Source organism: Neophocaena asiaeorientalis, unplaced genomic scaffold (genome assembly GCF_003031525.2).
Source record: "Neophocaena asiaeorientalis asiaeorientalis breed wild unplaced genomic scaffold, Neophocaena_asiaeorientalis_V1.1 scaffold296, whole genome shotgun sequence".
NCBI classification, from domain to species: Eukaryota; Metazoa; Chordata; class Mammalia; order Artiodactyla; family Phocoenidae; genus Neophocaena; species Neophocaena asiaeorientalis.
In genome coordinates this window covers 3,517,088-3,530,716 of record NW_020175084.1, presented here as the reverse complement: position 1 = coordinate 3,530,716, position 13,629 = coordinate 3,517,088, and the positions used below count along the sequence as shown (strand labels likewise).

The window sequence follows — 13,629 nt, the reverse complement described above, 5'->3', positions numbered from 1 at the left end:
ATAACCACTTTTTGTGTATATTTTCATTATCCTAAGCCATACAACTTTATGAATGTACAAAAGCTGTTGAGCAGAGAAACATAAGGGCAGGCCAAGATTCTAGAACCCGAACAGCAAGTTGGAAATTTGTAATCCAACTCTGTAATACAGATTAATACAGATAAACTATCTGACGCTAGAAAGGGCAACAGTCAAATATAGGGATTCTGTTACTATCTGGTTGGTTTGCATACCAAATTAACGATGCTGCTATGAAATTTTCAGGTTGATATAAAAACAGCTTTCCAACTATGATATTCAGGCAGTCTTGAAATTAGTTATGATATCTTCAGTATGAGTCTGTTAAATAAAATTATTCATGCAAAGTGTTTTATAATGGGTAAAGGGTTATAAAAATAAAAGTATTAGAAAAATAGTCTATGTTGTAATTTATACACACACGGTTTAATCTCAGTGAAAAATATATTCTCAGATTTGAAATTACACTGACAAGATGCTTAAATTATCATTCAATTCATTACAATAAATACATAATTAGAGTGTAAGAGGTTAGGAAATCAAGTTGCTTCTTGCGGTACAGGCAGCCTTCATCGCTTGACAGAATGAGTAACATTCCCATAGATTGTTTTGTCATAACACTGTCCTAGCTTCAGATCATATTTATTATTCCTTATATAACTCCTTTGTGATGTTAATAGTATGAGTATGAAGACCAACGTTTGACGTAAAGTTGGTTTCACAGAACTGTGACTTCTCACAGCCACAGTAATGATGATGATGTAAATATATTAATAATAAATCTCCTACGTCTCAATTCTAGAAGTTGAGGACATTTTTATTTTCAATGATACTAAAAATAATGAAGGAGCAACCTATTAAAAAATCTACAAGCCCATTTCAAACACAATCCTGTATACAAAGAAAATAAATGACTATTCCCAGAGTTCATTTTAGGGTTTATCATACTGAAACACAATGTCACAATAAAATATCATTAAGGAAGGAAATGTATTCAAAAAGGCTGCCCATTTCACTGCTTTTAAAACTTCAATTCACACAAAAGGTAGACCTTTGCTGCTTCTTTTAAGTGATATCACTATAAAAATGGATACCATCTTTTAGAAGCTAAAGAATTTTAAGAGCTTGCTAGTTCAATTCGGTAGAAAGTAACTAGTAGCATTCATCCTGATTCACAAAAGGAACTTCTGATTCTTTACTGGTTGCTTTAATTCTCTTGCCTCTCCTCTGAATACTGTAGTACAGCTATCTAGAGTAATATTTATACATTCATTTATTCAACAAACAATAAGGGAACACCTTATTACTATTATTATCAGGGACTAATCTGGGTGATCTGAAAACAAGGATGAATACAAACAGTTCCAGCTCTAAAGGAGCACAGAATCTACTGGACTGCATACAGTAATAACAATGAAGTGACAAAATACTGTGTTCATCATTTATTTAATTTAGGCATCCATCTGGTTTCCAACCATCCAACTGGTTTCTCTCTGGTGAAAAAGCACTTAACAATCTGGCTCAAGCACTGACATATTCACTAACATCTTTAGTACCCTGTAACCCCTCCTTTTGAGTCTTTTCTAATCAAGTGACTTGAATTAACCAGCCACATGACTCTCACATATTGTTTAAATGGGTACTGAAGGTCAACTTAAAATTAAGACAGCAATTTAAAACAATACCCCTGCAAACACACATACAGGCAAACACACCCACCCCTAAACTGTCTTACAAAAGCAGGTTGAGATTTATAAGCACAACTACGCTCACCTTCACGGTGCTGACAAGCTGTCCATCAATGTAGAGGGCTGCAGTGCTGTTCTTCAGCATCCCTCTGCTCATCACCAGAACCAGATGATGCCACTGTCCCTCAATGATCAGTTCCCCACAGCGGAAGCGAGCGCAGCATGGCAGAATCTCATAAAAAGAGGATTCTTCACTAAAATCATCAACTAAAATGAAGAGGAGAAAGAAATTAAAAACTTAACATCATCCTCATCCTAACAATTATTCACATCTAGACTTTGACTCTATGTTAAAATAATATGATGATGATGTAAATGAAAATACCCTATTCATTCAATAACTACCTAAAACCTGGGATATATTGTGCTTTGTTCTGTTCAAGATACATATAATTATAATCAAATAAAGTTATAATAACTAATGAAATAAAAAATAAATAAAATAGACAGTAAAATAAAGTTACAATAGACAACAACAAAAAGAGATTAGTTGATTATTACCTGTCATGGTCTGTTATAAAAGGTCTTTTAAAATCCTAGTTTGAGATGCATTTGATTATAGAACTGGTTAGACAAACAACCAAGAAAATTAAAAATTTTATTCTTACTTTATGCTCTCAATGATACAAGGGGGCAACTATCTGATTTTAGTTTGTGGTTGTACCACCCTGACCCTTGTCTAACAATAGCTGGTAGTAAGGAGGTGATTTATGGAGCGAAAAGGTATTTTTTTGGTCCAAGTTTCCTGCTTTACCTGACAACTCTGGTGATTTGCTAACATTTGCAATCACTATTGACTCTAATCTGGCTTGTCTCTGCTACCCTGTATGTTGCCAAATCATGCCAGGAAATAATGGGTTAAGTATTAACTTAATGTTAAGATAGTTAAAAATTAATTTATCTTTAATAAGAATTCAAGAGAAGGTGGGACAGCAGCAGAAATCCAGATGTTAAAAATTAATTCCTTCCCTCATCCCAAGAAAAATTTTTTAAAAAGAGCTAATCTTAACCATGTATCTTAAAGCAGACCCACCAGTTTTCAGTACAAGCACATATAATATACTGAAAGTTAAAAGTTTAAATTATTTGAAGAACGAATCACAAATAAAATATTCTACTTCTGGAATCTTAAAATATTTGCATATACTGAAATATCAAGATTATTATTATTTGTTAATTAATTAATTAATTAATTTTTGGCTGTGTTGGGTCTTCATTGCTGTGCTCGGGCTTCCTCTAGTAGTGGTGAGCGGGGGCTACTCTTCGTTGCGGTGTGTGGGCTTCTCATTGCAGTGGCTTCTCTTGTTGCAAAGCACGGGCTCTAGGCACATGGGCTTCAGTAGTTGTGGCACACGGGCTCAGTAGTTGTGGCTCATGGGCTCTAGAGCACAGGCTCAGTAGTGTGGCGCATGGGCTTAGTTGTTCCACGGCATGTGGGATCTTCCTGGATCAGGGATTGAACCCATGTCCCCTGAATTGGCAGGTGGATTCTTAACCACTGTGCCACCAGGGAAGTCCCCCAAGATTATATTTTTAAATGACAATTCAGAAGATACATCTACTGATGAGTTACGACCACTACAAAGACAGCATCTTATCCATAGGTGACCTAATTAGGAAGAGACTTGAATAAACTAGGCAAAAAGCAGGGTCAAATAGCTTTGAAAGGTCTAGTGTTATGGACCAAGGGACGTGAATGAAAAGATAAAAGGTTATGGGTGAAACCAAGAACTGTTCCCTCTCCCTTCCCTGGTTATTAGACTTAATCTTCTTGAGAACTGTAGAAGATATTACTTATGAAAATTTTCTGAGGGCTTCACATTCTGACTCAGGCTTAAACTAAGATATACCCAGCATTCAGTGGTGTGTCAGGATATTTGGTAAGCCAACTGGTTTCTGACAGCTTTTAGTTACCTAGGCATCTTAATGGACTACAGCTGTTCAGAGGACGGATGCTTGTAATAGTAGCATCGTTTGTATTACTAAGGTATATGTTACTATAATTTCTAGTTATATATAGACTATCGTAGTCTTGAAAATTACATTTAGTGAAAATGATATAGTTAGAAAACATTTTTTATTGAAATATCCCTAGATCTAATCTTAACTTTTCCATTAAATTCTATCTTCTTTCCAAATTCTCCATTATTATTCACTTTTCTCATTATTTCCCTTTCAAGTCATCTGTGTTTTTCTTCCTTTATTTTTCCTTCTTCTCATTCATTTATACTTTTATATAATATTTGTGGGCCTAATATTTGCTAGGCACTATTTTCGGTGGCAGGGCCTAGATTACAAAGATAGTAACATTGTGTATGGGCACTTAAGAGTTCTAGTAAGGTAGACAGACAAAAACAAAACAAAGAATTAAAATCTATGAAATCCAGATAAGTGATAAAGAATATTAAACAAAGGCTATGACAGTGGACATAGGGAGGAAAGGAAGATTCAAGAAATGTTAAGGAGGCATAATAAAGTAAGACTTAGTAGAAGGGGTGGTATTTTCAAGGATGACTTGAGGTTTCTAGATGGGATAACAGCTAGTGAGGGTGTCAGTTACCAAGACAGGAAAATGAAGGAGATACAGATTTTATGAACAAATATTACAGTTTTAAGTTTTTCAGGAGGACTATTCATATTAAGATATTTAATATGCAGTTGAAAATATGAGGACAAAGCCTGGGACACAGACATATTAAAATTCTTTAACTTCAGAGTCCCTGAGGGTAAAAAGACCTAATGCTAAAAGAAACTGATGTTTTCTCATGAAGAACAGGTTGAGTACAAAGACTAAACATAAGAGCTTGAAGAATACTAATTTTAAGGGGAAGATGGAAGAGAAAGCTGTTGAAAGAAATTGCAAGAGAGGTCAGAGAAATAGTGAAAGAACAAGGAATGGGTATCTCAAATTGAAGACTGCAGATAGTTTTAATTAGGAAGAAAACATCAATAGGATCAAATGCCACAAAAGGGGCAAATAAAGTATCCACTAGGATTTTAAAGCACTTACTGTATTGATGCCTAACTCTGTGCTGATTGTGATGAAGAATCCTAAGTAAGACAAAAAGCCTTGCAATCAAACTGAGGAGGTAACATTCATATTCAATTAATATGTGAATACCAACCACAGGGGAAGCAATATGTGCTATTATTTTATTTAGTCAGTTAAAAGACAAAAATCAGATGATAAAAAAGAGGTATATATATATATATATATATATATATATATATATATATACACACACATACACAAATGCTTATATTCAGAGCAAAGAAAATTCAGTGAACTGAGATTTCTATTTTATGTTACTTATATCATTTAGGAAGGTATTCATGAATGCCTTGAGTTTGAAGTTCTATTGCATAGTAACGTAACATTATGGCATATTGGAGGGAATTAGTGAATTAGGATTATTAAATGGACTGTATTAAGTCTTGAAGGTAAGTGATGAATAAAGTAATTAAAATGTTATTGTGTCTAGCACAGAGTGGCACATATGGTAGGCAGGTGCTCAGTGAATATTCATTAGTTAAGCAGAATTCACAGCCAATGAAAATCCCTACTAAAATATATTAAACAAGCATCCTGCATTCCTAGCAAAAGCTGTGATTTCCTGGCAAGTAGAGATGAATCCTTATTTTAGGAACTCTCTCCACTGTTTTCTAAGTCTCTTTTGAAAGTGAAGGTGCCTTAAAATTTCACTGGTAAACAATATTCAAGATTTTATACAACCTGTTCTATTCTGTAATAATTTAAATTAGAAAAGAATTACCAGCTGGACCTTAAAACCAACCTTTAAAATGAAGTTTGCTCAGTCATAAAAAGAAACGAAATTAAGCTCTTTGTAATGAGGTGGATCGACCTAGAGTCTGTCATACAGAGTGAAGTAAGTCAGAAAGAGAAAGACAAATACCGTATGCTAACACATATATATGGAATTTAAGAAAAAAAAAAGTCATGAAGAGCCTAGGGGTAAGATAGGAATAAAGACACAGACCTACTAGAGAATGGACTTGAGGATACGGGGAGGGGGAAGGGTAAGCTGTGACAAAGCGAAAGAGAGGCATGGACATATATACACTACCAAACGTAAGGTAGATAGCTAGTGGGAAGCAGCCGCATAGCACAGGGAGATCAGCTCAGTGCTTTGTGGCCACCTAGTGGGGTGGGATAGGGAGGGTTGGAGGGAGGGAGATGCAAGAGGGAAGAGATATGGGAACATATGTATATGTATAACTGATTCACTTCATTATAAAGCAGAAACTAACACACCATTGTAAAGCAATTATACTCCAATAAAGATGTATAAAACAAAATTAAAAAAATAAATAAAATGAAGTTTGCTACTTTTAATAGTCACAAGAAGCAAAAAGAAAAAGACAGATACTGACCATAGTTTTGGAGTAGTTCCTCTTTGGTGGAGACAATCAGCGATCGGTCTTTTGCTGATAGAACTATGGCAAGGCACACATAATGCTGCTCGGAAGAATTCGCTCGGCGAACAATAGTAAGAAGTCTGACAGGGTGGTTATTTGGAGGAGAACTGAAATGTTCAATGCAAAACCAGCTGGAGTAGCTTAAGCCAGATGGAGGAGGGAAGAATCTTTCACCTAAAGTGAAAATAGAAAAGTAACAATGAAAGAGTTTGTGTTGACTCATATTTATATTTTAAAAAGATGCCAAGAAAAGCAAAATCTCTAAATAAAATATAATCTACTGGGGTAAAAAAAAATCTCATAAGCAGATAAAGTAATATTTACCGGAACCAATGCCACTGACCACGGCCCCATCAGTAAGACCTGTTGTGACGGCATTGTTTGTAGGGGCATTATGAGGCGCCAAACTGGGCAGAAACAGGCAGCTGTTAAAGAAAAGAAAACGCACATATTAGAGAGCAACTGTTTTCTTCTCTTATTACTATGTACTTACCACAGTGGAAAAAACTACCATTATTTAAGGGTAACCAGAGATAAGAGATCATGGAATAAGTCTGGATGCCTAACAAAGTCCTTCCCTTCTTTCAATTGTGAGTACCAAAAGATATATTTAAAAAATCTCCATTTTAAAAAATTTAAATTAAAAAAGATCATAGTATAATTTGCACATGTAAAATGCACCAAAGTATAACCTTGTTCAAGACACTGGAAATTTTTCATCACCACAGAAAAATTCCCCTGTGCCCCTTTCTAGTGAGTCACTCTCCTCTGTTACACTGTCCTGATTAGTTTTGCCCAGTCCCAAATATGTTTTAATTCATTGTTCGATACTACCCCACAACAATGTTCTTAAAATACAATTTATAGCTTTAGATCAATGTAGAAGAATCCCACAAACAACCAGTATAGACATAGGTCTTCTCTCTTAGTGTTTATGTCCATTTTGAGGACGACAGACTTTATAAATATACTCTTCTAGATTCACTATAGATATTTTTTTAATGATTAATATACTTTATTATAGACAGACTTTATAAATATACTCTTCTAGATTCGCTATAGATTCTTTTTTTTAAATGGTTAATATACTTTATTATAGAGCTTTTTTAAACTTATTTTTTTATAAGCAGAGGAGAATCTCTCTCTCTTTTTGTTTTTCGCCATGTGGCTTATGGGATCTCAGTTCCCCAACCATGGATTGAACCCGGGCGAAGGCAGTGAAAGCCCAGAATCTTAACCACTAGGCCACCAGGGAACTCCCTAGATTCTTTGTTACTTCTGCTGTTTAAGTTTTTCTGCCACTTCAAAGTATTTATTCATTTAATGTGATAGTAACTGAATACTTATAATGTATAAAATACTAATATTTATAATGTATAAGATACTAAGTTAGGTAATTTGAGAGAAAAAAGGACAAAACCTAGCCAAAGAGCTTTTAATCTAATTTTAATTTGCATATTATCTGTAACTTTATTATACTAAATCAGAGGTTGACAAACATTTTCTAGAGTGGGCCAGAGCATAAATATTTTATGCTTTGCAGGCCAGATAGCCTCCATCATGACTTTGCAGTCTAGCATGAAAGCAGCCATAGATAACACATATACATAAATGAATGTGGTTGTGTTACCATGAAACTTTACAAAAAGAGAAAAAAAAGAGAATTTACAAAAACAGATTTGGACTGTGCACCTTAGATTGCTGACTCCTATACCATATCAATTTATTTAGTATAATAAATAATTAAGAACAATTAAATCCAAAAATCTTAACATGCTCAAGGAACTCAATCATTTGAAAATATATAGCATATACTAAATTTTAATCAAGTAGATTTAAAACCAAAGATCTATTCCTCAAAGGCAAGACTGAGGCATGAAATATAATATAGCTTGGCTACCTGGCAAATTTCTTACCCAAACCCTTCAAGGGATGTGTCAAATTCAACAAAAGTCGGAGTAACTGATGACCCATGAAGTCTGATGTCATGTGGGGTTGTCATGGAGACCAAGCACTTCACCCTGGTCAGGGGTACAGTACTTCCTTCTGCAGATTTCACTAGGCTCTTGCTTATGCGGTAATGGTTATCTTCATGTAAGCTGAAGACACTATCAGAACCCAGACCTTCCATAGATGTGATCATACTACCTATAAGTCAAAGAAAATCTCTTGAGAAAAATATCATATAGATTTCTAAAATAGTGACTTTAACAAGGCTGATTAATTTTAAATATACTCTTCAGTTTCAATATATACAATAATTTTATTTTTAAACTCCAAAGCTATTATCCAGTTTTTTTTTTTTTTTTTGCAGTACGCAGGCCTCTCACTGTTGTGGCCTCTCCCATTGTGGAGCACAGGCTCCGGACGCACAGCCTCAGTGGCCACGGCTCACAGGCCCAGCCGCTCCGCGGCATGTGGGATCCTCCCGGACCAGGGCAGGAACCCGTGTCGCCTGCATCGGCAGGCAGACTCTCAACCACTGCGCCACCAGGGATGCCCTCTCCCCATTTTTAATCCTTTCCATATAGCTATTAAAATTAAACACGTGATCACAAAAATACTTGAATTTTAAAATTCCTATATGCATGCAAATGGTAACACTTTTAAGAACAAAAAAATAAAATTTAAACAAGCTATTCTATTCTTTCAGGAATACATTATAAATGTAATGGAGAAAATATTCCCTCTCAAGATAAACCACATGAATTTAATTATTTCCCTCTTAAGTGTGCTAAGCAGTCAGGCAACCATAAAAATATTTCAATATTCTTAGAGAAATGAACTATTTTTTGTCAATTCTAAGGAACTGCGTAAAGTACAAAAACAACAACAACAACAAAAATATATACATGCAGGGGATGTATATTAATTGATAAGAAATATTGAAATACTGTTTTCCAATAAAACTGTGTTGGAACTCAAAAGGTATTAGTGTTTCCAAAACACAGTATTCACTTATCACTGATAATAAATTGTAGGAGGAAGTATTGAGGTTGAAATAATGGTTGAAGGTTGTTTAATCTCTTTGATTCTCACCTGAAAAAAAAAAGGGTTGAACTAAATGATTACTATATGCTTGAAGAACAGGCATTCTACTCTTCTAGGTTCCATTCTTTCCTGCTTCACTAGTAACGGTTATTTCAATCCATTAACACAAATACCTTAACTATGGCTAACAACAAGACAAAATAAATTGTAAAGTTAAAACCCACCAAACTATAGAATTAACACTGGGAGGAAATCCAGGGCATCTGAGCTCTCTATTGAGAGTACTCTTTCCCCACAGCTCTTGAGTGGATGGAATCTGACGCTCCTCCATGGTCTATGCTGGATGGGTAGGCAGTGCCTACATTCTAACACACCCCTCTCCATCATCCTTGCATCAGCCTAATGCAAAAACTTCTCTTCCTTGGAGGTTCTGCATTAGCAATCCTATCACACACCTCTCTATGAAACTGCCACCTACTAATACTGGCATTTCATTCTCACCTCTTCCTTGTACTAATTGTTACCAGTGCACTGGGGGATCTCAAGGTCCACATGAACAACCTATCTAACACCTCCCTTCTATGATCACCTTTCCTCCAATAAGCTTTACCTCTACTTTACTCCAGAGACAAATTTTGGGCACAGTCCTTTTCTTTGCTTTTCTCACCGCTCCAATTTTGATTGCCATTACCCTACCTCATTCCTCCAGTTCACCCATTCTTTTTCTCTCACTACATTTGCTTTTTAGCCTAGCCATTCTTCTCCAGCCCAGTGATCTATCTCTTTTCTCCCAGCCTATCACTAGCTGCTTGACTTTACTTCTTCCCCTATCTATCCTATACTCCTTGGTGTTTCTCTTTGACTACTTTTATTAGTATTTTAAATTTCCTGTCCTCCATGTCCTCCTGCACCAGCTGTCCTGCAAAGCCACAGCCTGTGAATAGCCCAGTCAACCACTCTAGTTCAGGCAGCAAAGGCTAACTGAGAAAGGTAAAGAAATTACAGATCTTCTGAGAAAGAGGTATTCCCCCTTCCAAGCCAAGGGTTATTCTGCACATAATTCTCACCTCCTCTGGATCTTGCTTGTATCACTGATTCCTTTGCCACCCCTATCTGCCCGCTTCTCCAGTCAAACAATGAGATCTTACGTTTTTCTATTTAAATAACAACAAATGAAAAACAACAACAAACCCTTCCCTTTCTTTTCTTTTACAGTCGAACCTCTTGAAATAATTTTCTTCCCTTACATGATTTTCATATATAAGATAAACCAAAAAAGGGAACTTCAAAGGTCAACTTACTTCTCATCTCTGGCTCATAACTCAGTGAACTTGGTTTGTGTACCCTATATTGTTTTAGCAATTTTTTGTCCCAGGCACCACAATTTAATGGACTTGCCAAACGTAAAAACTCCCTAAAGAAGAGACAAAGCAAAGTTATTCCTTGATTGGGAACATTATATAATTCATAAACTAAACACACAAAAAATGTGACTTAATGAATTATAACAGACTAATTAAAAATACTAAAGCAATCTGAACAGTTACTATAACATACAATGCTAATTTTATGTTTTAATTCATCAAGCAGTGAAAAGAGCACCAAGTATTGTGAAAAGTTACAAAGGAAACCTGAGGAGCATGTTCTCCTGGAATGTGATGGGCAGAAATATAGTGAATTGTCAAGGGGTTACAAAAATAGAAGCCCTTTATATCCAGTCATTTACAGCATCATGTAAAAGGAAAAAAATGAAAGAAAGAATACTTCTCTGAATTTTCAATTACCTACAGCAGAAAAAACAAATATTTAAAGGTCAGGTACCCTTTGCCAGTTTTTCACATACAGTGTGATACACAATTAGCTCATAATCTATGGCTTGCCAGCAGCTAGGTGCCTATACCATCATGTGACCTTTGCATTCACCTAATTCATTCACTGTGAAAACTGAGCATGTCCAAATGGTTGGTTTCCATTGCTTCCTCTGTTTACCTAAATAGGCGGTACAAGTTATTTAGTAAAATACAAGCATGAGGTATGAGATAGTCTCTTTTTCTCATTCAGTCTCTCTACTTTTAAAGTAGCAGATCATCAAAAAGGATCATGGGAAAATCTCCATGCTGTTTTCAAAACTTTAGGTCTCTGAATATATTCATAATGTGACAAAGTGAGCAGAGACTGTGTCATTCATCTTGGTATTACTAAGGCCTGGCACACTGCCCTGTACAATACTGTTTAACAAATGTTAACCACAGAGGTTTTTCTTAGCTTGGAGTCAGTTAAAAAATATAAATTACAAATAGAGTCCAACCATTCTTAAGAAAGTTCCAAAAGTTTTATGAAAAAGGAGTACTTTAACAGCAGAAAATAATTATTTTATTTATTTAAAAATATATTTATTTATTTATTTATTTACACTGGGCCTTATTTGTGGTAGGCGGGCTCCTCAGTTGCAGCTGAAAGTAACAAGATATATGAGAGTATTTTTTTAAGGAGGGACAAGATGATTTAAACATTAAATCTGTTTGGCTAGGTAATTTCAAGGAAAGTTTTTTTTTTTAATGTTGTTTTATCCCTAAAACACAGAGCACTGTTTCTCTTATATTAAAAAAGGTTATTCAAATATACCTATTTCTCGAATGGCTAAACTGTGCAAGGTATATCCACACCATGGACTACAACTCAGCAATAGAAAGAAACAAACTCTTGATACATAACAATCTAGATGCATCTCAAAGGCACTATAACGAGTGAAAAAAGCAAATCACAAAAGGTCATATACTGTATGATTCAATTTACATAACATTTTCAAAGTGACAAAATTACGGAGATGGAGAACAGAGTTGTTTCTAGGGGTTAGAGATGGCGGGGGTTAGGGAAGTGGCTATGATAATAAAGAGGGAGCACTGGGGAGATCTTTGTGGCATCTTAATTGTGTGATGGCACATCAATCTGACACAAGTGATAAATAACAGGGGAACTGTAGCATACGTGGATACATTGTACCAATGTCCGTTTCTTGGCTTTGATACTGTCCTGTAGTTACATAAGATGTAACCACTGGGGGAAACTGGATGACGAGGACACAGAATCTCTCTGATCTACCTTTACAACTTCCTCTGAATCTCTAATTATTTTAAAATTTAAAAAGTGTTTCTTAAAAGAGTTCGTCCACATAAAATGTTCTTATCTATGAAGTAGATGCAAGTCATACAAATATAACATGACTCCATTTTTAAAGGGAAGTGAGAGTTTGCTGGATTCAAGCAGAAGAAATGACCAATGGACAAAAACATCCTGTTTACTAATAACTAGATTGATCTGTTTCTAAGTGCAATATTTTGGGCATTTTGCCCATTTTTGTGGTGTTTTGGTTTTGCCCACAGATAACTGAATATATGTTTATTAAAGCAAGACTCTTGACTATAAAGGCTCTAGAAACGGCCATTACTAATGGTGGCTTATTTGAATGTGAAGAAGAGAACATACTGACCTCAGCACCATGGGCTCCAGAGCCTGAGAGGCTAATCGTTCAAACATCCGCTGGAGGGGCGGGTGCAGTGAGTGGTCCTCATCAGCCAGCGCAGCACTGCACCGCTGCAGCAGTCGCGCATGGAGACCAGCTTCACACATGACTTGCTGGTTTCTTTCTGTGTGCACCAGTGATTGTAAAATATTTGCCACGGCAAGTTGAAGGTCCAAAGCATGCTGGAGTTAACAAAGAAATTCATGCCACCAGGGCATTCTTAATAAGATAGGTGATAGTTCTCTCCTTTTAAGAGTTGAAGCACACCTTTTATTTTAATATGAGGTCTCTACATGCTTCAAATTACATTCAGATGAATTAAGTAGCTGACTTAGAGGGACACAGCAACTCCAGAACAGGGCCAGGGAAATATTTCTGGTCTTCAATCTGTTAGAAGCATACCTAGCTCAACTCCATTTTCTTTCAAGTCTTTCATATTACATGACTATATGTAACTAATAATATTTTTATTTTTATAGAAATAGTGGGTATAAAGTAAATATTTTTCATGGTAAGTAAATAACCAGTTTAAAGAATGACCTATTGTTAACATTTGTGACACTTTAGGCCTTCGAAACCATACAACAGTTTAAACAAAACTAGTCACCCAAACTCCAGTTCACCCAAACTCCTGAATGTTACAAATGAAAATACATAAATAGCCTCAAAATGGTACCTTCAGTCATTTTTCTTCCTGTATTATTTATTAACAATTTCCACTGCTGAGCAGGATTTACAAGGAGAAAGAGAATTATTTTAGTACCAGAAGTAACTGCATTTTAACAAATGAGTTGTATTCTAAAACATACGTATCTACTACTCATTAGGAAAGTTAAGACTCAAACACAAAAATCCTGTTTTTTTTCTTTACCTACTTCAGTATATGACACAGAAAGGTTCCATGTCACCTTC

At 35.5% G+C, this 13,629-nt stretch overlaps 1 protein-coding gene across 9 annotated transcripts in view; it reads right to left on the bottom strand.

The window, feature by feature from the left end:
* Positions 1-13,629, bottom strand: part of WDFY3 (WD repeat and FYVE domain containing 3) — a 232,523-nt gene that overhangs the window by 106,010 nt on the left and 112,884 nt on the right. For all 9 annotated transcript variants that reach the window (XR_003005819.1, XR_003005820.1, XR_003005821.1 and 6 more), the window contains 6 exons: positions 12,685-12,899; positions 10,496-10,608; positions 8,120-8,351; positions 6,528-6,628; positions 6,159-6,377; positions 1,792-1,973 (listed from right to left, as the gene is read on the bottom strand). Coding sequence is in view for 6 of the 9 variants with exons in the window: in XM_024764205.1 (XP_024619973.1) it covers positions 1,792-1,973; positions 6,159-6,377; positions 6,528-6,628; positions 8,120-8,351; positions 10,496-10,608; positions 12,685-12,899 (1,062 nt within the window). In the remaining 3 variants the exon portion in view is untranslated. The remainder of the gene's footprint in view (positions 1-1,791; positions 1,974-6,158; positions 6,378-6,527; positions 6,629-8,119; positions 8,352-10,495; positions 10,609-12,684; positions 12,900-13,629) is intronic.